The sequence below is a fragment of the Thunnus albacares genome, chromosome 2 (genome assembly GCF_914725855.1).
Source record: "Thunnus albacares chromosome 2, fThuAlb1.1, whole genome shotgun sequence".
Taxonomy (NCBI): domain Eukaryota; kingdom Metazoa; phylum Chordata; class Actinopteri; order Scombriformes; family Scombridae; genus Thunnus; species Thunnus albacares.
The window spans coordinates 798,355-823,547 of NC_058107.1; the positions used below are offsets into that span (position 1 = coordinate 798,355).

At 39.5% G+C, this 25,193-nt stretch overlaps 1 protein-coding gene across 1 annotated transcript; it reads right to left on the minus strand.

Annotated features, from left to right (window-relative positions):
- Nucleotides 1–6,020: 6,020 nt before the first annotated feature.
- hdr (hematopoietic death receptor) lies at nucleotides 6,021–15,263 on the minus strand. Its single transcript, XM_044362112.1, has 10 exons — nucleotides 15,132–15,263; nucleotides 12,844–13,000; nucleotides 12,504–12,635; nucleotides 12,264–12,375; nucleotides 11,998–12,089; nucleotides 11,450–11,542; nucleotides 9,420–9,460; nucleotides 9,006–9,251; nucleotides 8,194–8,230; nucleotides 6,021–8,024 (listed from the first exon to the last, which is right to left on the minus strand). The coding sequence occupies exons 1-10, from the start codon at nucleotides 15,147–15,149 to the stop codon at nucleotides 7,705–7,707; spliced, it is 1,248 nt and encodes a 415-aa protein (XP_044218047.1). The 5' UTR covers nucleotides 15,150–15,263; the 3' UTR covers nucleotides 6,021–7,704.
- Nucleotides 15,264–25,193: the final 9,930 nt, after the last annotated feature.

A 25,193-nucleotide genomic window follows, 5' to 3' on the forward strand; every position in this document is an offset into this window, starting at 1 on the left:
ATACTGAGATCTCTTTTTGTAATTTACATATGCAGTATGCACGCCAGCAGACCGATGGTAAGACTGTGCAGCGGGTCAGGTCAGGTCACCGTCGTCACAGACTAAGTGCAGGAAACATGATCCCCACTGCGAATCCCACTGAAACTGACATTTGGGTTATTATGCAAAGGGATAAGTGGAATGAACGATTCTGTCCTGCAGCAAATGAAGAGTCAAGACTCAAATCTGTGATGTCATACTGATCTACAGCATGGAGCCTCTCTGTTGGCAGTGAATAGAAGGCTGACTTTGTGAATAAGAAATTACCCCCCGTATACTGAGAAAGTCATCCTGAATTCTGTCACAGTGACCTTTTCTACCTTTTACAATTTATTCTCCGCAGAGTTTTACATCAGTATCACAAATTCAGATTAAGGGACAGGGCAAATCTCTAATTTCCAGCAAAGTAGGTGGTATATTTTATACTCTCCCCTGTAGCTTCATATTTCAGAGTTACATTTCACTTCTGCTGTCCTTTGAGTCCTATAGCTCTGCTAATGCTGCAGAGGGCCAAAAGAGTAAGATTGAATGCCTTTTTATTCCCTTCTCGACTCTGATTAACAGAGCTCTCGGTATGAAGATTGACAAACTGTTTTATCTTCCTCTTACTTGACCTGAATGGAGTGATCATCATTGAAATCAGGCCCTATTCACTCGGAATTGCACATAAGAAGTACCCAGCATCCTTCGGAACAGTATTTACATGGATGTGAGGGGAATTGTGTAAGATAGGTTTTGGAGGAAATCTAATTTATTATTCTTGCATGAACATAGGTACAACGGTTAATTGAATGCTGCTGTATTATAGAAGCTGTGTTGTGGCAGTGGGAAACGAGGTCAAAGTGTTTCTTCAAAGGAAACCAATAGTAATATCACCACTGGATGTCAATGTGATCCCAGAGGCCTTTTGGTTCCCGATCACACCCACTAGAGGTTTTGGGTCTCTGCCTTCTGATCCATGAAGTCATTGGCAGCTGTAGAGAGCCAACGGAGCTGTTATCACAGAATGGGGATGAATTCTCTGGAGTGGCAGCTGGGCTTCTTGGGGTCTTACCAATAATCACAGGAAACTGCAGTCAACTTGGTAAAATAGGGGGAAAAGATGCAAAAGAAGTGAAAAGGGTGCAGGCTGATACACAGAGTCAACGTCAGATTCATACTGAAATCAGATTTTAAAGCTGTTTCAGTTGATTTTTTCTTGGGCAGAGCATAACAACCTGTGAACATAACATATCATATTATCACCTTATATGTTGATATGGTGAAAGTTGCTTATTGCTAGTAACAAATCCAGCAGACACGGTGCAACGTTACCATTCATTTCAAGTTGTGTTTCTATCCACCTGATGAATTTTAAGTTCAATATTCACTCTGCTCTTAGTTCTGTTTCAGTCTCCTTCAACTCCTAAGAAAAATATCTTTTATGTGCTGACAGCACTAGAATGTTTGACATTAGACAAAAACAGCCTGTATGTAATATACTAACCTGTATGTGCTGTTTTTTTTCATACACCTCCAAGGACATGTTAAAAGGACAGTCTAAAATCTTATAGCCTATTGGGAACATCACTGATTGGTAGATACAGTTATACAATGTACAATGCATTATATTGAAAATTCCTCCTAATATTATGTCCACCCCATTAACTGGCCCCTTAATCACATTGGACTTATGGTTGAATTTCAAAGGACATTAAATCACTTTTAGAAGGCCAGTAAAACCTCCTTTGGGTCTTGTAGTGTATTCACTGGAACACACGGGTCCAAAAGGGAAGAAAATTAGTGAACCAGTGTCATCAAAACCTCTACTCACTGCTGCAATGTTACTGCAAAGCATGCAATTCAGCATTCCAGTGTTAAAAACTACAACTTTACACCAAATTATATTATAAATCTTTACCACATAAGCTGAAGCAAACAGTACAATTTGTATGAGTTAAAATGTGCAAAAATGTTGTCAGTTTTTATGAATGTGTCTCTTTGAGGTTGTATATAAAGAGCAACACGGATCATCTTGACTTCATGGTTGTTTTATTTCAAATATACAGTTCTGAAAGAACATATTACAAAATATATACTATAGATACTTAAAAGTTGGACACACAGCGGCGTCCAAAAGTCTGAGACCGTGTGTGAGAGTTAATCAGGGATCCTTCTAAGAAATGGAATAAAACCAGGTAATACATCATGGCAGACAGGCTGGAAAGAAAGCTGCTAACGTTAGCTAGCCCGACTCACTCAAAACTCCACAGTTCTTAAAAACTTCATAAAAACTCACATTTTAATCTTTGATTGTTAAGCTGTCACATGTCAGTCAAACTGTCAGCAATATTAAACCTCAACATTTTAGCAGGTCCTCTGGTCCACCCACCAGACTGATGTGCACCATTGACTGTGCTGATAAAATTAAAATGTGATTAAATAGGTTGCTCCATTTATTGGACTCTTTGTCTCTGGGCGTATATCACAGCAGAGGTCACTAGTAGAGGTCAGTGTTTGGTGTTAGAGCTGACTTTACCAATGAGGGAAGCTGATAGAGAGACACAGAAATGACATTTGTGTTATTCAGTTGCTTTTGCACATAATATTTTACACCACCATATTGCAGGCTCAGAAAGTAGTTATCCAGAGTGTAGAAGATTAAACTTTTGTTCTGTGTTGTTACAAGCAGTGATGACGACTTGATTATCTGGTTTTCAAATGGAGTGTTGTATAAAATGCAGTGATGAGGGTGTTTTTAGCCATGCTAGCGGTGTGGCATGCTAGCAGCGTGGCTTTGAGTCGTTCTGCCACCTCCAGAGTGAATATCTACAAATATTTGATTGCCACAATGAAACCTGGTGCAGACTTTCATGGTTCACAGATGTTGTAATCTAATAACTTTGCTGACTTTTCATTTCATGCCAACATTATGTTGACATTCTTGGTTTGGAGTGAAATGTCTGGACATGTCTTGCCATTAACTTTGGTGCAGATATTCATGTTCCCCACAGGAGGAATTTTAATCAGTTCACAACCAAATACCTGGAAAACTAATGATATTCCTGTAGGCATCAGAATTACTTTGTATTTAGTGCTTATTTGCGTTACAGCAAATATTAGCATGCAGACTAAAATGGTAACCTCTGAAACATTACCAAGATAAACTTGTCAGCATACCAGTGTTGGGTCTCACAGGCTGACCACGTTTCAACAAGAAACAAAGGGAGTCCTTAAGAAACTCAAGTTCCCAGAGTCCTTATTAAGTTAATTATTAATCAGAGTTCCAAATTGATATCTTAGTGAATTTTATGAGACTGAATCAATAGATTGGCTATTTTTCCCCTGACTCCAGGGTGGTGCCCCCTTATTATTGATTCTCATTAATCATTTCAATTGATTTTAATAATTAATAATTATCTTTAATCCCCCATAGAACTGTGGCTATAGATGTTAAGCTTAGGCTTGCAGAGGAGCTTGTTCGTCCATGCTTGAGAATCTCAATGACTCTTTGTGCGGACCAACATGTCAAGCAAATTGTTTCAATTCCTGTTGGAAGGCTGGCCCCAAACGGAGACAAAAACAAATGCACAACATACAAGCACAAGAGAAACAGACACTGGAGCGTCTCCTAGCAACCTCTGTGCACATTCACCTGCAGCACATGCAGCCCGCAGAGGCATAATTCCAACTTAAGTGCAGGAATTTTGTTGAGCAACTTGGAATCATCATCATCCGCAGCTGCACTACATTCCAGTACCATGAGTCACAGTGCAGTGGTTTTGAACCAATGTCAAGTAAAGGTATAAAGAATCTACTGTATGTTTTGAAATTGCGTTTGGCTTTAATAGCATCTGTTTGAAATTTGAATGAAATGTTTGAAGAGTGCGATTTCTTAGATGTGGTTTGCTGGATGGTTTCCTTCTTGCTGTGTTTCAATTTTGATTTCGCAACCGCACAGTGTGAACAGAACTTGTAGAGTTGTGTGTTCTCCTTCACTGTGGTGATGGACTTTTTTTTTTACTTTTCCCCTCCAGAAACGACAGAAAGACTGAATAATAATTTTGCGTCTGATGTGGTTTTTCCACAACCACAAAGTTCAACCACCTAGTTAAAAATTCTTAAAACTGCATCTCCTCCTTATCCCTTATTGTTCACTTCTCAGTGTTTGTGCTCTGTAGGCTTCAAGTGTCCACATCTCATACTTGTGTGAGTTGTGTGCTGGACCAACTGGCTTCCAGCTGTGATGTCGCAGGTAAACCATTGAAACTCAGATTTCAGGTGAGCACAGAGAAACTTTCCTCCTCCAGCAGCTGACTGTGAAAACAAACTCTGCACGTACATCATGCTGCACAGTGACGCTTAAACATCCAAGTAAAGGCAAAAGAAAAACACATTTTTTCTTTTGCCTTTGGAGTGGAGGGGAACTTTAAGAAGTCATGCAGGGGAACTGTTTCAAACTTGCATTACCTACCATCCAATAACATTCATACTGGATGATGGTATGCACCGTATATCAATAGATTTTCTTTTGATACAGATTGACTTTCTACTTTATGTCACAGGCAGAGCTCTTACACAGCGCAGACTGATTTCAATTTTCAAAGTAAAACATGTTTGTATTTCAAGTGTACGGCCACTGAGCAGCCGAGCTGTCACATATTTAATAGATACGTTCCTTCAAATCACCTTTCCTGAGTGGTAATTTGGCTGGTACACTAGACAGCCGCGACAGAATGTTTAATATTGTTCTCAGCGAGCGTTCGTTTGATGCATGAGAGTCAGAAAGCTGATTTATTACAGCAGAGGTATCATTTAACCGAATGTTTTCTGTGACACCTCTATCAAATGCTCGGGCTCTGAGTCTACACACCGTAGGGCTAGTATCTGAACCGACAGACACGGTAATCCCATCAGCATTTCATAATCATGGTAATATAAGAAAAAGACACTTGTCATAAAAGTGAATGAACAGCCGGTGCAGCGTTCTGCTCAACCTGCTGAATGAGGAATGAAGGAAACTGCAGGAATGATTGGCACATGAGAGGAAATGACTCATTAATGTGTGTATGTAAGAACCTATGTGTCAGTTCAACTACAACTACAGGAGCAATGAGAGATAAGAGACGTACGCTGTGTGAAACATTAAGATAAAATGACGTTAATGACCCCTCACAACACCTCTGGGATGAACTCAAACACAGACTCTCCAGAAAGAAGCATCCACCCATCAAGCTTAGCGAGCAACAAGAAGCGCTGATGTCTTTGAGCTCAGCAGGACGCTACATGTCCCCGGCTGAGTCACTGACACAACATGTAGCAGCTGCTGTCAGGGCCAAAGATGCACAGTACTTTTGTTCTGAGCACTGCCTGCGTTGCTCTGTAGTGATCTTATAGCCTACTGTACTACAGTCCTGCTGGTAAAGGGCACTGTGGTCACCGTGAGGCAAGTTGAGACTCACAGTGAAACCACAGCAATGAAAAACATGTCCTGTAAATGACATCATATCACATAATTACCAGCAGATGATCATCTTCACAGGGTCGAGAGTGAACTCAACTTGTAAGTCTTTGTATTTGTACTCCTGTTTTGATTTATCACATTTGTTGCCTGCTACCAAAAAGGTCACATTTTTTTGGTTTCATCATTACTCATCTTGTAAATTACCGTTATATTCTCAGTGGAAGTGAAGGCCGCTGATTTACAGGGTAACCACATGAGTAACCACATAAAATACATTGACAATAACTTTGATGTTATCCTGGTAGTGCAGCGCATAGTGTAGTTCTTCTCCTACTTTACACAGTTGCACTGAAGTGAGCACTACAAATGTTGTAGACCAACACCTGAAACAGCTGACAACATGGTGCAGCCTGTTATAAAACACATTAAACACATTATAAAAGCTCCCGTCAGCGCCCAGCACCATCACTTCCCCACATTTCTGGATATTTCCTGACGTACCGTGTGTGAGTAACTCAAAAAAAAAAGGAAAGCAAAATAAGACAAAGGAGGAAATTTATTAATGTTCTTCTTTGACACATTCAAGTTCATTGAAATTTTGCCATTTATCAGACAATCTTCACATTTCATGTTCCAGGACACTTTAGCTTTTAATCACACTTTGAAGATCATCTCCAGGTATGATTCAGGATATAAAAATATCTGCTTTGAATAATTTGTGTTTTTCAACTAAAAAGTCCAATTTAACTGACTGAAAACTCAAAATGACATCTATTCCTATTCCCAAATATACAAATATTAAACAACTGGACACAAGATGAAAAGTCGGTTCTTCCTTCAGCAAATGAATGAAAACAGCCTTCTAGTGAAGCTCAAACATCTTAGTGAAGGAACAATAAGAAAACATATTTGTGAGTGGATTTAAAAATCCTTGAATAACTTATTAACGAATTAGTTCTGCTCTGCAGGTTCAAATAATTAAGAGGGAAAAAAAGAAAGACAGTGACAGATATACAACACAGAAAACTGTCAACAGAACATGAGAGCAGGTTCGACGTAACATGACAGTGAATCTATCTATGAGGCAGACAGACACTGACAGCCAAACACATCTGTATCTGACATAACCATCACGAGACGGAGGAGAGAGAGGACATGAATACACTCTTCCCCTCTATCCAAGTTCAAATGGAATCTGATCAAATGTAACGCTGAAATGCATTAAACTGTATCTATTTTGTTTTTGTAAACCTCCAAAATGTTACTATGATCATGATTATGACAGAAGTGTAACAATGACCAGAAGCGAAACACAGACAGGAGACAAGAACAAATGATTCCATGTTGATCAGGTATTTTGAACAAGCTCACCTGGAACATGCCCCAAAACACTCTGAGAAGTTTACAATACAGTCAGGCAGAGAGCATTATGTATTTAAATACATTCACTTCCTGTACCTTTGAATAATCCCATTGACCTCTTGACATTTAGTTTCACATGTTGTGTTGCTCAGTCAGTGCGAGCATTAAGACATTCATTCCTGATGACAGAGTTTAAATAAATAAAACCAAGCACATCGTCTGATGAACATCACAGTTATTATGTGAAACAATCAGTCTGTCTCGGGCTCATTTAGGTGAATATAACATAGTCTCTGTCAACTACACAAGACAATGAATACTCTTTGTTTTTAATATTTCCCTCTCAACACTAAAAATAGAGCTGCAGGAAAATACATTTCTTTCAGTCAGATAACAGGATATAAATTCAAGTTATCATTTTGCTGCGTGTCGTCTGGCTGCATGTAATGAAGCCAGATTTAACACAGCAGGATGCTGCATCTCCCCATCAGAGCTGCACAGTGCAGCAACATGCACTGATACAGCGGTGATACAGCGTTTTTTTTTTTTTTTCTGGGCTCGGTAGATTAACTACTCACGCCACAGCATCACTATGACTGGCAGGTTTGCTCAATGACACTCCAAGCAGTACTGGATGGCGTGTAAGCTTTCTGACACCATAAGTGATATTCATGAGACCAACATAGATCATGTGGCCTCTTTTACAAAAACTTGTTTTATTCCTCCAGCAGAACAGATTTACTATTATGCTAAAAGGCCACTATGAGCGGCAGCTTTGTCCGTTCTTACAGCAACTATTATTAGACGGTGCGTAAGCATTCTGAAACAAGTACCTGACAACATAAGTGGTATTCATGTGACTACACAATTCCTGAAAATGGTTCACAAAATTCATTCTCACATTTGTAATGACCATAATCAATAGCCTTCTGCTTGATATTCTCGGCTGTTCGCCTTTGATTGAAAACAAGCAAAGCTTTCAGCAGGTCGTTCAAGCTGGCATCTCGGCCCATTTTTTCCACCCAAATATTCAGCACTTCGTGCATCCTGTCTTCGAAGGAAAGGTGCTCTTTGCTTTTGATCACATTATCGACAATCCCGAGGTGACGGAAGAATCTCTTGTGGTAGTCGACGTCTAATTCTTCAAAATATTCAAAACATCTCCGCAGAGACTCTTCGCCTGCAAAACAAAGATAAAGACATTCATTCAAGCATCCTGACCTCACTCCAGAGTGTGTGTACCATCATGAAAAACTGAAGCTTTATCTACTGTTGTTTTTAACAAGAGGCTGTCACACTGATGCACGTGTGTCTACATGAGAGAAGGAATGAAAATGAAAATACTTTACCGTTCAAAGGAACCAGCTCAGGAAACTGCTCATCATCCTAAATGACAAAAAGAGAGAAACAATCATTAATATCCAGAGGAGAAGTGGAACCCCTGGTGAGTACAACACACCTCTAATTCAATTACTTGGCATGTCCACAACCCACATGCTCCCCGCTGATCAGCCAGTCGCTCCAGGAAGATTTCTCAAAAAGCAAAAGATGTATTTCAGAAAAAATGTGAGCAAAAGATAACAAGCAACATTCTCTATTGATGTTAATCTTTAACACCTGCAACAGTGAACATGTGACTCATTGATTTTGTTTCCCCAACAACACAGTTACAGGAGCCTGCAAAACACAGATGTTTCACAATCTAGATTCTTTGTCCAGTGAGTAACACAACTCAGTGGGAGATTTCAGACTGTACAGACTGTGACGTCGCTGGTTACAGTTCATCTTCAGTGAGTCACTGGCTTTGGTCAATAACTACAAACACTGATTTTGTGCAACAGGGCCGTGAAAAACTTTACTTCAGAAAGATGATATCACAACAGGTTCGAGTTAGACAGAAGCAGAGTTTAGTGTAGCGTGTGAATGATAACGCAGCTTTGTTGAACATAGATTCATTCACTTTGTCACATAAAGGTCCAAAGTGGGAAACTGGAGGAAGGTGACGGTCAGACCAGCGTAACCAGAGAGCAAAGGGTGTCTGCAGTTAACTCAGCGAAGCATGCGGCAGAAGCATGCAGCAGAAGCAGAAGACAGAGAAGGAAAGAAGCATGGATGGAAGCGAGGAAGGAGGTGCGGGTGGAGATGGAGCTGTTGCTCTCACCCTCTCGTTGGACTTCCAGGGGACCATGGGGCTGGCGCGGGGGGGTGATGCGGGGAAGGCAGAGGAGTGCTGGATGGTTATACTCTGCTGGGAGTTACTGGCAGAGCTGCTGAGGCTTTCAAACAACTCTTTACGCTCATCCTCAATAGAGGCTGAGGATTTGGATCTCACCGGTTGCCGGGGTGAGAGCAGATTGGGGAAGCTAAGCCTGCGGGTCTGTCCGTTCCTCCTCTCCTCAGAGTAATGCTGGAGACATTTTAAAAACACCTTTATTTTCACAATCTACATCAGGTATAGGCTGCTGTATTCATCCATAACATGTGAGGAAACTGGAATCAGCTTATTCTACTGCTCTGCACTTGTTTTAATTCATCTTACTGTAATACTAAAAATACTACAAGTAACGTGACTCACCTCTCCAGCTTTCAGCCCGTCAGGTCGGTTACTCTGAGAGTCTGAAGACAGGATATGAAGAGAGGATTACACAACTTTAGAGAGTCCACAAGCAGCTGTTTGACAGCACTCAAGTGTAACTTGAATTTACTTGAATGTGTAAATCCACACTGAATAACAAATAAAAAAGAGAAAACTGCTGCTGCACTGCTCTCTCTGGCCACAGCTGACCCACACGGTGCCAGTCTGTGCTGGATTGGGTGGAGTTTACCGACAGCACGGCTGAATCCAAATGGAAAGTTATTTTAATATGCTTTCCAAGGTTTGAACAGAATAATTATTATTACATACACGTGTACAGACATAGTTGAGTATGTAGGCCTGTAAGTGTTCACACATCATCTGCTGTGTGATCAACGTCACACCTGCCATCTGCAGTCCAGTTCAGCAGGTTTCTCCAGCTGTACTGTGATAAAAACATGCAGCATGTTGGCAAAGCTGTGTGGAGCGCAGCCTATTTATATCAAAGACAAAACTGTTCCATCACTTTTCATCCTGAACCATTAACATGTTTCCTCTACACACCCTGTGACAGTCTTGCTGGTCTAAATCACACGTTCAGAAAGGGAAAGTCCCACCTGTCCATGGTTGTTTATTAGCTAAACCATGCTAGTCCTGTTAGCTGGTGTGTGTGCTTCTATCACTGAAGTGAAGCCTGTTGTAATTGTTCCTCAACATCGTGCATCGTTTTTAAAACTTAAGAGCTGAAACAACTAGTCGATTAATCAGCTGGTTGATTAAGTCTGTTTAAAATTGATTGTAATTAATTAATTAATAAAAATGAATTTAAGAAAATATGCCAACTATTCCTTTGTTCCAGATTCTCAATTGTGACAATTTGCTGCTTTTCTTAGTTTAGTGTGATATGAATGTGATGGTTTGTAGGTGTTGGAGTGTCGTTGTACTGCTCGCTGTTCCCTCTAACTAACAGAGGTGAGTGACGTTTCCTGCCTGATGTAAATCCACTTTGACTTTACCTTCAGTTTCGTTTTACAGAGAACCAAACAAGATATTTATCATCTGTGACTAGCTTTAAAGTTACTACAACCAATTCTCATTTTGGAAGCAAGTGAAAGAAAGATGTTACTTATTTTTAATACTATTTTTCTATGTATCCAGCTGTTTGCAGGATACATAGTGATGAGTTCATATCTGTGGCTGTAACATTAATAGTTGTAATATGACGATGGTGAGGCAAAGTATTGAAGTGATAAAGATGATATCACTATAGAGAACATCAGATTCATTCCTTTGTTCTTGCTACACCACCACTCACTCTTCATTCACTCTCTAGCTCACTCGACCACTGCTGCTCTCTCTCTGTTGCTCGCTCGTCTTTTTTTAAAATGAGTAATAAGCCGACAGCAGCAAGTCGAACTTTAATTTTAATGTTATGAAATGATTCTAGTGACGTCTTTGTTCAACGCTACATGTCATGTGAACACAGACTCTTCTGGTCGTTTAGAATAATTCTACAGAAACAGCCGATTTTCTCACTGATGATCTTGTTTGCTTATGTGGGTCATATAGAAGCAACATGAGACTGTTTCATTACCAGTTCATATTTACAGGAAGTGTTTGATTGTCTCCTGAGATTTACAGATGTACAGGTAGCCCAGTGTCTTTAGACTTGACACTTGACAAGAATATCATTTGATTTAAAGGCCTCAAGATGACAGAAATACATTTCTTCATCTCCATGCTGCACCACGTTTTAGTTGTCAGAAATGAAAATGTGTGGTGTTTTATTGTGTGTTATAATTTCCTGACTGCACCTGTTGATGTTGGTTCAACAGTGTATCTGTTGATTGTGCCTGTGAGCAGAAGTTCAACTACAGCAACTGTTCTTAAAAGATACATGAATCTTAAAATGATGATTTTTTTAACCTAAAATGTTGAAAGGGAACAGCAGTTTCTCCTCATTCTTCAAGATGTGGATTTTAAATATATATATATATATGTTTATGTGTGTGAAAAAAAACTTCACTCACCTGTTGGTCTGCGTCTCTTCCGATACCAAACTATTGCCACAATTAAGCAACAAAAAGCAACCAATAGGAACGTCCCGATCAATGCAGCATTTACTGATTGAAACAAAGAAACAATTGACAAGCATTAGCACCATATCACCGTAACTTCATATATCAGAATATGGTCATAATATGACCATTTGAACAAATATACAGTCTTACAGCTATGGAGCATGTTTACTATAAATTTCCTTTCTTTTGTTGCAGATTTGAATCATGTGGGTGTAAATGAGATGAATCAATTACACAACATCACTCTGAAGTTACAAATATCACAATATGTGACATAATAACTTTATATATACAGTTATAGAACAGACCACAAAATGCTTTTGAGTAGCTAGCACAGAGCAGAACATATATGTTTCATTTGTTTATTGGTAATCATGTTTACAAAAACGATGATAAGAACAGATCCATATACTGTCTATAATTATTATGTGTAATCACACACTTTTCATCATTAAGTTTTGTCTCTCTACTTTTCTTCCACTGATTGTGTACCGTACCTGAGGTAGAGGCAGACGGGGACTGGATCTTCTTGCACTCTGTGTTGGTGGTAGTGGTGCAGTTCCTCACTATCACTTCATCTTTTTTACATCTAGAGTGGAGGCAGATGAAAAGATGAATTGAAAGCATGAGGACTTAAAACGAGTGAAGTTTTCTTCTGAACAAACATCCAACTGAGAAACAGTTTTGATAAAAGCTTTATTCTCCCATCACTCACTTGAATGAAGCAAGCGTCAGGTGTGATCTCTGGGTTTCCTACACTCACCGTGAACACGTCTTGCACACCTCACACGCTTGGTCGGGGGCACAGAATCTCCCCGCTTTGCACTGACATTCAGTGTCCTGGGTGGAAGTACACGGCCTTACAACCTCCTGATCTGAGAAAGCAACATGAAAAAGACTCTGTTAAGTCAGAGTTTCTGCTCCGAGCACTTTGAAACGGTTGAATATCGACTTTTCTCCCAGTCCTTCCAGTTGATAGTGAAAAGCCATCGAGCAGAATTACCTGGGCGACACAGCGTGCACTTGAAACACCGATCCAGTCCGCTGGAGTGCTCAATGTATGTTGTCCCAAAGTCGCATTCCTCACACTCCCCCATCTCCCCCGCTCTGGTGCACGGCGATTTCACATATTTACCTGAGAAAAAAAACCCAAAATGTCTTTATGCACCGACTTAACTGAGCCTTCAACATTCACCTGAACCTGTAACGTCACCTATCAATAACCAATAATCACAGTGAAGCTCAATATGTTTCATAGCTGTGTTGATGGATTTCTGATTCGCGCTGGTGACAGAACTTCACGTCTCTGAAGACTGACTCCAGTGTGGCTGCATGTGGCTCACCAGCTGGACAGTTTTTACAGCAGATGTTGTTGGACGGGTGCTCTACGTTGTCTCTGCAGGTTACATCTTGTCGCCGTCTCCTGCTGCCTCCCAACTCGACGCCAGACGGCGGAAACGCCCATGTGGGTGTGAAGAGCAAGAACGATACAACCAAAACCTTGGAAAAAAAAAAGAAATGACAGCAGTTGAGACGATAAAATCTAATTATTTAGTAATAGTTTGCTGACTTTTTTGTGGTAGAACCAGTTTTAATGATCATTTGTAGAGCTGAAATCGTTAATTGATTAGTGGAATACCGGAAAATTCATTGAAAACTATTTTGATCGGAGCTGAAAGGAAAAATCGATTCATCCACAGAAAATTAATCAGGAACCATTTTAATAATCGGTGAAGAATTTTAGTAACTTTTTAAGCAAAAACGGCAAAAACGAACTGTTGCAACTGTAAACTAGTAACTACTAACCCTAACCCTATCTAAAGATTGACTCAGACATTAATAAAATATTTGACATTTTACAGGCTAATCAAATGATAAATCGACTAAATGATAATAAAAATAATCATTAGCTGCAGCTTTTCTCTGTTATGTATATTTGGCTTCTGGATGTTGGACATTTTTCACCATTTTACAACATTTTATAGATTAAACAATCAATTAACTGAGAAAGTTATCAGAAGATTCATCAATAATGAAAATAATTATTAGTTGCAGCTCTAACAATTTATTTTTGTTTCCTTTTTGCTTTTTTTCAACATAAATAAATTATTTCCTCATAATTTGATTTAGTTAGTTGAGAAATGAGAAAGGCGACCAACACTATTTAAAATGATTATTTTTTTACACATTATTATTATTCATGTAACAGGATGAATTTCCCTCCGACTGTCTTTCAATCATTTGATAGTTTAGCTCTTTGACGACAGTCAAAATTCCCCCTCACAGGAAATGACTTGTTTACATAGGAATACTTATCTAAAGGCTCCAAATACTCCAAACATTCAAGAAAAATATGAGTCAACTTTTATGGGGAAATGATTAAGATGATGCAACACTTCATAAGACTGTGTCGACCAATAGAAGGCAGCTGAGATCAGGTGGATGAGACTAGAGAATGAGATCAGTACAGACATGCCTCAAACTTCCTCCACAGAGCAGCCTGATGGAGGAGACATCCAGGACAACACTACCATGATGTGAAGAAGACTTTTTAAACATACAACAGACTTTAAATAGAAAGAAGAGCTACAGACTCATTCATATATATACTGTATTTAAAGACAGTCAGTACCTGGCCAGGTTGGATGACGGAATACCCAAATAAGGTTCGAGCAGATTTCATTTCCTGAGTTTATCCACCTCCTGCCCTACCTTCACAAGATCACAAGCACAGGCATTTCCCTACAAGCATGATGCAGGCACGCGCGCGCACACACACACGAACACACAACTCACAAGCATTCCACTTCCTGTGCCTTCATCGTTACAATACAAAGTTATTAAACTGTTTAATAATAAATCTCGTGTGCTCAGTTTCTCACAAGTCACACATGAAAAACACTCAATGACGCAGTAAAACAGAAGAAACTTCATCATACATGAAGACATATTATAGTTCTTTAAGAGTCATGTTTCAAATCGGCAACAAAAATTAAAAAGATGAACTTCGATAAAATTCCAACTTTCCAAAGTGTTTGCGTCGCTTCCGCTGACCGATAATCAATGAACGGAAAAGTGATTGACAAGCTGTAAAAGCTGAAATATTCAGTCAATGAAGCAGTTTAGCAGAACATCTCTGAGCCGAATTCAAGAGAGATTAGTAACAGTTCATGAAGTTTTTCCCTGGAGTTTAATGTACATGTGCTAACCTGTAAGAGCACCTTTAATTAACACATTTTTAATCGGAGGTTCCCGGTAACAGAGCAGGAAGACACACGGTGTGAAGGCTGGATGACTACAAGGTTAATTTTTCCTTTAATGTTCAACCACAGGAACAGTTTCACTGACTGTGACTTTTTGAAGCCCACGAGGAATTTCACACCTGAGCTGAGTGTGTGAGAGAAAGACTTTAACAAGTCAACGTGACATTCAGCGAGGAAACAAAGCAGTAAAGTCCAAACAGCCAATCATCCATATTCTGCTTTAAACTAGTTTAGAGAGGACACAGCGACTGACTGACAGATAACTATCTTCACAGCGACACATAACTATTTTAATAATGTAATTAGTTACCACCAACAGTGTGAGAGTGAAAGCAGCCGTTTAAAGAGAAATAAAAACAGACACTTACTTCATTAAAGATGTTCATGTTTCAGTAAGGGTGTAAAGTTTCCACTCTTCATTCGGTTCATTCCAAAACTTATCCGGCTGAATGTTTTGACGAGCTTCTCCGTAGTCTAGTCCCAAAGTTAACCACAGGTGTGACGACGGCGCCTCGCGGGGATGACGTCGTATATCGGCTGGGCGGAGTCTAACTAGCAGCCAATCCGAGAGCCGCTTTATCACCAATCCCACAAGCACCGGATCACCCAATACTACACATTAATGATGGAAGGATTCAGCTCTGAGTGGAAGTTATAATAGAAGTATGTGTAGTATTACTACAGGACACTTTGAATATGAAAATCAACAAAATGTACTGAAAGACGGATACAGAAAGAACTTGTCATGCAGAAAAATGACCCTTGTAAGTCATATACTCAGCATTTCACACAGTTTTAAAGGACGACTTCACAAGTATTCAAGTGTGTTTTAAAACAACAGTCAGGAGCCCAAATGAACATTAAACATGTGTTTCTTGCTGTAATCATTCCTCCTGTTCATACTGACCATTAGAAGATCCCTTCATAATGACCTTACAAAATAAAATCCACAGTCCTCCTTCTGTGCTAAAATGTATTAAAAGTTTATCTGAAGCTAATATGAAGCTTCAGCGTCCAAATGAGTCAAATCAAGTAGATATCTTTCAACGTTACAGTCTTTTTAGTGCCAAAGTCCCTCTTTTTGTTACTATACTTCCACCTGCAGCTCAACAGGGAAACACTGTCCGAGGAAACACAAAGAGGGAATTTGATGCTAAAAAGACTGTAAATGTGTCAGATATCCACTTGATATGACTAACTCAGACTGCTGAAGCTGAATAGAAGCTTCAGATAAAATGACTGTGTGGACACACTGTGGATTTTGACCTCCACCTGTTAAATAAATGAAACAATCTAAGATGTTTAGAGGGTATATAATATCTCTAGACATATTTCAAATGTGACAGTTGGCCTCATTCAGACATCGCTCTCGTTTCACAGGTCACAAGCCCAAAAGTTTGGGAACCACATGGTTTAATTTAAGCTCTTGAGTAAATGTACTTAGTTACTTTTCACCACAGCCTGACTACAAATGTAATAAAAATTAAGATACCCCAATCGTGGATATTTTTTTTATGTTAACCTGAGTTCTTCTATATTTGGGGTGATTAATTAACTGTTGCATCACAGGGTTCATATTATGTAAATGTTGGCTAAACACTGTTGCTGCAGCACATTGAACTGAACAAACCAGGTTAGGGGGGAAAAAACATACAGACCACAAGGGATAAAATGTGATCCTGGAGAATGCATTAAACAATCGGTATGAGATAGTTAGAAAATATAAATTAGAAGGAGACAGTAAACCTTTAGTTTGACCTTCTCAAACATCCCAGTTTAGTCCCGGACAAACTGACCTCACATTCACATGGTGGAGAGATAAAGAGATTACAGCCATGTGTACACTCCTAGAGGGGAAACATTCACATCTTATGAAAAACTCTAAAGAGAATTTGATTTAGATAATGATGACCTGTTTAGATACCGACAGCTGAGACATCTCTATGAGACAGAAATCAAAAGTTTCTGCTGAAGGAAACAAAGTGGTCAAATTATTAAAATAAAGCACACGCGTGCCTGTACTAATAACAATAGATCATAATATTAGTCATATAGTGGACTGATTATAATCCTTTTGTTCAACATTCAGTTTGTACAACTTTCTCTTCATCATGTCTAATTGCTCTTTTACACCTGCAGCGATCGACTGACCCCGGCTGTCTTCATCTCTCAGCTGCTCTGCCCTGTATCACTGTATCATTTCTCCCATTTTCCCTTCAAGTCTTTGGGGAGTTTTTCTGCAGAGCTTGGGTTTGGTGTGGAACTGTTGCCTTCCGGGTCCAATAGTGCTGAGCGCCTACTACGCTCTGCATACTGGATAAGTTGCCTCATTATTAAATAGGCCTACATAGACATTATTTCAATGTCACCTTTCTAAACTACACACATGCAGTTGTAGACCTCAGCACATCTATATCTTACATGTTACACTCGTGTGTTCTGTGATGCACCACTTGCACGGTAACTGTAGTCATGTGGTTTTGAAAAGTCACCGCTGTAATGTTATAACCTGAATAAACAATATATATGTTCATAGCTATTTTCATAGTGTCTGTAGCCCTGATGCTTTTCTAAGAGATAAGTTTGTGTACCAGCCAGAAATGGTCAAAATGCACTTTTTGGATGGTTTTATTGACCTTGTCAGAAATATGTTTATTATTGAGGAGGCAGTGGAAGGTGGTGGTGTACTGGAGTGCATTATATTGAAAAGTGTACGTAATATTTTTACAAGTTTTGTAAAAGTAGGATTTTTGGCAGAGCTGTTGTATTGGGTTGCATTAGGTTGCACATAGTGTTCAGTGAGTGTATTAAAACAATAAAGTAACATCATCTTTTAATATTATTATATGTAATATTACTGGGAAACTTTACATTTATATGCATGAATATAAAATTTTACACCAAAATCTCTTTTAAGTTGAATCTCATCTCATTCCTGCACATCTTAAAATTTCATAGCAGTCAGTCAGATGAATCAAAAAGTTAATTTGCAGTTAATTTTCAAATGCAAAATATGTGAGTAAAAAGCTCTTCTGTGACTACGCACACACTGTCTGTCACCTTGTGCATATAAAAGTATAAGACATCATCACTATTGCTGCTGTAGTGCAAAGTGAATAACAGTAGTGAGTTCTTCCTCTTAACTTCCTGTCACTCAACAACTGTTCTGATGTCTTCCAGTCAGGATTTCAACCACACCGCAGCACTGAGACTGCTCTTGTTAAGGTCTTCAATGACGTCCACTTTAAGACAGAAAGTGGCAGAATTTCAGTCTTAGTATTACTGGATCTCAGTGCTGCAAAACTTATTACTAGACTGACTGGAACACTGGGTGGGACTCTCTGGCACAGTACTAAACTGGTTTGAAACCTACTTAAAGGACAGGGACTACTTTGTGTCTATAGATAATTACACATCTGAGTGATCAAAAATGACCCGTGGAGTTCCCCAAGGCTCCATTCTGGGGCCTCTTCTGTTCAACATCTACATGGTAATGTTAAAAACCACAAACCAAGACAGGAATCTTGGTGTAGTCGTGGACTCAGACCTGAATTTCAACATCCACATTAAGACAATTACGCAGTCAGCCTACTGTCACTGTAAAAATATATCAAGGATTAAAGGAATTATGTCGCAGCAGGATTTGGAAAAACTTGTCCTGCATTTCTCTTCAGTAGACTCGATTACTGTAACGGTGCCTTCACAGGTCTCCCTAAAAAAACAATCAGGCAGCTGCAGCTGATTCAGACGCTGCTGCTCGAGTCACTAAGACCAAGACAGTGGATCAAATCACTCCAGTTCTCAGATCTTTACACTTCATGTCTGTCAAAGAATTGATTTTAAAATACTGCTGCTGGTTTATGAAGCACTGGATGGTTTAGGACTAAAATCTATCTCTGATCTGCTGCTACGTTATGAACCATCCAGACCTCTCAGGTCTGCTTTCTGTCCCCAGAGTCAAACATAAACATGGAGAAGCAGCTTTCAGTTTTTATGCTCAACATATCTGAAGAAACTCCCAGAAAACTGCAGGTCTGCTGCCACTCTCACTTCTTTCAAATCAAGGCTGAAGACTTTTCTGTTTACGGCTGCCTTTGATTAAATCAAATAATTATTAATTTCTTACACTGCACCTTCATTTTTATTCTTGTATTTTATACCTGTCTCAATCTATTTTTTATTCTCTTGGCTTTTTTAATTGTATTTAAGTGTCCTTTTATTGTGTCTTTTGCACTTTGTCTCGATGCTTTTAATGTTTTATGTAAAGCAACTTGAATTGCCTTGTTGCTGAGATGTGCTGTATAAATAAACTTGCCTTGCCGTGCGTCTCTGCTGTTCAGCCCTGCAGGATAATGGGGGAGAACAGAGAGTTGTAAAAGCCTCTCATCATAAACTGCATGAAGTCAGCCATCATCACAGTTTTTAGTAAACCTCATTCTCCTGTGTGTGTGCCAGTTTACCATTATCTAATGAGCAGTTGTCTGCAGCTCACAGATATGCAGCCAAACAGGAAGAGGCGGTTCAACAGAACATCTATGGCGGGGATGTGGAATTACAGCTGAACAACACACAGTCGTATTGAAATAAATCTTGATCCTCAGTTTCAGGCTGTTGATTGTGATGCACAGCTAAACGCTGAGCTGTAGTTAAAACGGTCTCACCTAACTGATGGTGAATTAAGTGTGATGCATAAACATGATGGGCCTGTTTTTGACTCAAACATCGGACTGGTAGTTGACTGATGGTTTCACGGGCTGCTAGGCAGACTGAGAACTAGAGACAAGATGTACTGCACCACTGCAGGGACCATGAGCCTTACTGTGCACTGCAGCTCATCAGCATCCTTTTCTACATTTTACAATACAACAGTGCATTTCTGTTTTCTCAATTTTATTTCCATAATCATTTAGAGTCGACGCTGTATGTGGAAGGATTTCTGCACAGTTTACCCCATGCATGCAGTTGGAACTTGTGTTTTTGGTGATAAGGCAAGGGAGGAGGCTGAGACCTCGAAGCCACTTTTTCCAAGATAAGACATGAATTTTGCATTCAGACGGACTGTACTGCTCTCTGCTCATCTGTTGCACTGAGGTCAAGATCAATTCGAATGATATGGAAAATATCTGTTTTTCCCTCCTCTTACAGGGTCCTCTGTGTGCACTGAATGGAGGAAGGTTATGTTGTGGAAGGTTAAGGGGATCTTTTTGACATACAGTTCAAGGGGCTATAGTAAAGGGTAAACACACATTAACACATCACTCGTCTTTATTGGAGGAAACGTTACAGGGGAACCTGCACAGGAGTGAATGGGGCATCAAGCATCGTGAAAGTACACTAACAAACACGCGTGAACAAATTGTATGTGTAAAGACAGACAGGAAATGAGAAAATGGGCTGAAAAGGAGTAAAGCTATGACTAATGCTGGTGATTCTGAGTCAGCAGAGTGCTTTGTCAGTTGTGGTTTTGTCAAGACAGATGTGGTATCAAACAATTGTACGAAAAGTCACACTGAATAGAGCTTCAGCACCTGTTTAAGGCGACATGAAACGTTTGTATTTGTTATAGTGAGCAGCATCAAAGTGATGGAGGCTTATAAACAGAAAAGAAATGAATGCTCTCCTAAAGAATGCACCCGATGACTATAAATCTACTGAAATACTAAAATATATGTTCAAATAAAACATAACATTAAATAAATGAAAATATTTTGCATTATTGCTCGATTTTTACTCACAGAATGAGCAGTTGAATGCAGTGATGACCTTGTTTTATTCCACCAGAGAAGCTTCTCTGCTGTCTCACACAGTTACATGCAGTCACACCTGGAAGCCGTCTATGTACAACCATGTACAGTCTGATCCGTCAGATGCAGTTTGGAGTTAAAGGGCAAGGGGCATGGTGTGCACACGAGCACTAGAAACAGTTGTGTAATGAATAAAAATGAGTTTAAAGGTACCTCGTGGTGTTTCTGACCTCTAGTAGTGTTATGGAGCAGTTTCTCATGATATACAGTCCAGCCAAATGGTTGAACACTATCGGACTGATCTACAGGCGTCTGTTATACCCCAAGAAATCTATCCGTGCACCAGCAAAGGCAGAGAAGAAGAAGACTGGAAGCTAGTAAACATGGATGTAAAAAATACAGGATTTAAAATAAATTGGCTTTGGAAATATTTTATAAGGAAGGAAATGCAATCTACAGATCGAGGAAACACACGGAGCTTTTCAGTGAGCAACATGCAACGTAAACATAACTTCTGTTTGTTTGCAAGAAAACTCCACAGGGTGCCTTTAATAGAAAGTTAAAAATTCAAACCCTGCTCAACACATCTGGCCAACCGCTGCATTAATGTCAGATTGTCAGTTTCAGACACTTAGAGAAACCTACCTGTCACAAGCCCACCTTAAACTATGCTGATGTTTAGATGCCTTGCTCAAGGGCACTCGCTGTATGTGGTGTATGTAGTGCAGTGGTTATGTTGCTCCTAGCTCATCCCTCTTCACTGAATGTTTCAGTGCTTCTCACTACACTCTCCAAACGTGTGCTTATTGGTTTGATTGGTTTAGCCGCTGCTCTTCCCTCTTCAGCCTCCTGTCCAGCTGTGGAGCAGATCTTCTTCTTCACAGTGAGGCCTGGAAATCAATGTTCTCATGATAGTTGTATTAAACTGACTGGTGTATTCATGACTTGACAAACTGTTTGATTCATTTAAATTGATTTTACTTTGTTATCAGGTTGTAAAATATAGTCTTGTGCTAAATATAAAAAATAAAATACTGTGTAAGATTGTGTCATTCACTTCACACACGTCTATGACTCTGCTGCTGTGTGTTTGATGGTGTTCCACTCACAGGCCACAAACCAACGCTTTACTTTCAGATCACTTGTCGTATCATGTGGTATTTTGTCAGAAATGATGTAATGTTTCTCACAGTGAGCACTGTCATTTCAATAATACAACATCACTCAGAGATTACTCACACATTTGGTTGGATTAGTGAGTTTACTTTCTGAATGTAATTACAGAAAATATATCTGTTTCATTGTGTTGTGATTGGAAATTGTGAAACTTGAAACCACAGACTTCAAAGCAGACTCTTACCTTCAGAGAAGGAAGAACCAGCAACAGTCATTGCTGTAATGACCCACGCCGGATGGTTTTTTACAGTTTAGAGAGAAGAGTCATAGTGAAAAAGCAGAAGCTCTTGATTTAGCAAGTACTGAGCATGATATATCAAACGTGAACATAAACGTCCACACCCATAAAGCATGATGCTCATTTCTTTCAGATTAGCTAGATGGAGGTTTTGCAGCTGAACAGTTGTGAGAAAAACAAATGTTAACAGCTGCTTCCAGATGATAGATTACAATAATAATTATATATATTAAAACAGGGTACAATAAAACATTTTTTAAAAGAAACTAAAACATAGAGTAGTTGTAATATTACAGTTTAGCTGGTATCCTGTCACTGTTGAGATGTCAGTTAGTTAGTGTTGTGACAAATGTGACATCAACCTGATTCATCCCACCAGTGCTCTGTATCGGCTTAAATGACAATAACTTCACGGCCATCTTGCTAATGTTAGTGGTTCGAGCTACAACATACAGTCATTGTCGGGCCTCGTGTGCCTTTCAGCCCTGTGAAGTCAATCAATACTGTCATGATAGTTAATGGTGCTGTATGTCAGTCCAGTCTGATTTAAACGTTATTATTGACATATTTGATTCATTTAAATATTTGACTCAATAATCAGATTAGCTTTTGTAATGCTGTATATATCTTTGTAGATTTTACAAACATTATCTTGTTGGACAGCTGATGAACTGTTTATGTTTGTGTCATTTCTAATATCATACAGCTTGAGATACAGTTTGAATCATTTGAGCAAATATTTCACATATAACATTTACATAACCTCTAATTGTTTTAGGTCCTGTAATAAGTGTGCTGGTGGTCGTTTTGGAAATTACTGCTCTGTTAATAAGATTTGAAGACTTATAGTAGCTTTGATGTCTGCCGTGTGGGCGTTGATTGACAGCTGTGATTGACAGTTGGCTCACGTGCTGCTCACCGCGGCTCCAGGACTCACGCTGAGTCGGACTATTGTCTCAATATTTCACTTCACAGTTTAATTTTACTTGATTATGACACCTGCCCTGTTAGCACAATTAAGCTAAAGTAAGGTTGGCTCAGGTGTGCAGCACTTGGTGTTCCCAGTAAGCTAGCGTTAGCTTGGGTCTGAGGTAGCGGGTGTGTTTCCAGAGCATGAAAGGCAACGCCCCGCACTCCTTATATGGAAGGTCCTGACTCCAGATGGACAAGATGGCGCCGACAATAAGCTGAAACTCGGGGCTTCAAACTGACTCCAAAGCAACCATCCCACCTCTCATCACCTCCCACCTCCATCTTTATAGTATACAGAGTATGTCTTTGATTAAGCTTAAGATTTAACTCTGGTTGTAGTCAACCAAAATAGTAATAGTAAACAAGTTAGCCTTCCGAGCTAATATGTGCTAACTACGCTAATGACATAGCGTTGTTAGGACGCTACGTCATTAACAGGTGATAGTATCTGCAACATTTTTTGCAAACACTAGATATCAAATGAAAGCCAGAGACTAAGGTTATATCGTATTAAGTTGCTATAAGCTGTAAACTCATCACTTCATTATCTGGGAGTCTGACAAGCTCAGGCAGCTCCTGCCTCTGTCTCAGACTCACCCTGGTTGGCAGCTGGCTCCTCTTCTTTTTTTATTCCGTTTTAAGGTGGGTGGCGACCAGCGTTAAGGTGCATTACCAGAGTTTTCTACCCCCACAAACAAATGCAGCACTATCTTCTCACTAAACTTCCAGAGGTTGGAAGCCCTGGACGCAGCGCTGGGTCGGGTCCGGATGTAACAGCAATTGTCAGTCAAGAGCATATCGACCAAACAATCAACTCAAACTTCATCAGATTGAGTGTGTTTACATGCACAGTAGTATCCTGGTTATGATCAGGTTTTTGGAGTGTCCTGGTTATGTTTTGCACATATAAACACCTGATCCTTCTTTCAGAAACCTGGATATGCTACCAGGAGTACCCCAGTAGAAACCAGGATACTGTTAGAATCATGTAAACAGGGATATAAATAACCAGAATATGCATGTAAAAGCACTTAGTGTTTCATGTCTCTGTAGTCCTTATTGGGCCACATTTCAACAGCAGGAACTTAGACCAAGAACCTTTTGAGGAACTCCTCTACCTGCATTTCAACCAGAGGGTCTAAATTAAGTTTCACCACCAGGAAGTGTGACATATTTATTTTGGAAGGTCGTGCCACTCCTATGAGAATGAAATAGATTTGAATAATCTGACTGATTCTTCTGTGTTCAGTGGCTTTGATCCACCCAAACTTTACCTTATAAGCCTTTAGTTGTACCGCGCAATATTTCTGCACCATTTATGCGATGTTTCTCACAGAGCCTCCACCACCTAGAAGTACACACCCTGCAGTCCGGAAATACAGCCTACGCTGCCCCACATTACTGCTGCATTACTCACACATTCAGGTGGATCAGTGAGTTTGCTTCCCAGAATTTAGAGAGCCGAACAGTAAGAGTCATTGTTGTATTGAGCAACCGTTGAAATATTTGTTTTTTTACACTTTACTTAAGGAGGAGTCACACTGTAAAAATAGCGTTTGGCTTTCCCTTTATACTGTAGTGCAAGTTCATTGCGGTGTTATTCATTTTTGAAGCCTACATTGAGTTTTATATTAAGATTCTCAGCCCATGTCATTACTCAATCTGCAATTAAAAAAACTAAAGGCATAATATTCTTGCCTCATTTTGCTTTCTCTAGCTAAATATTACAATTATTTCTAGAGCAGTGCTAACAAAGAGACCATAAAAATAATACTGTTATTAAAACATGACCACACGGGTGTAAATTACACAAAAAATGACTCAATCATACAGACCCTGGCAGGTGTCACGAAGAGAATGAAAAGTGTGCAGAAATTAGTAATTTGATCTCTCAAATGCATTCATGCATTCTGTTAGTTCATACAGACATATCAAGTACGTTGGTCTCATTTTATTTATTTGGTCTCACATTACACCAGCATTACACCAGGGCGGGATTATCAACTGGGAAACTACCCCGGGGCTCAACAGCTAACGTTGCCCCCAGTGCTCCTGATCACTGGCCTGATCAGTGCTCTATTACACACGACATGGTCTTATATAAATATTTGCAAGCATAAACAATTAATGTGCAACATGAATTATTATTTTATTTTTTGACACCTGCTGGACTCTGTACAAATACAATTTGTAACTTTTGGAACTACGTGTAAAAAATGATGAATGTATTTATTTTTTACTGTTTTGAGATTTATACACATTTTAACTGCACAACACGAAACAACTAGCATTTACACAAG

What these genes read in the sequence shown, in the direction of transcription:
- hdr (XM_044362112.1), bottom strand. An exon ending in CTGTAAAAACTGTCCAGCTG is followed by an intron (nt 12,636 to 12,843) that starts GTGAGCCACATG and finishes TTTTTTTCTCAG; the next exon opens with GTAAATATGTGAAATCGCCG. An exon ending in GTGCACGCTGTGTCGCCCAG is followed by an intron (nt 12,376 to 12,503) that starts GTAATTCTGCTC and finishes TTGCTTTCTCAG; the next exon opens with ATCAGGAGGTTGTAAGGCCG.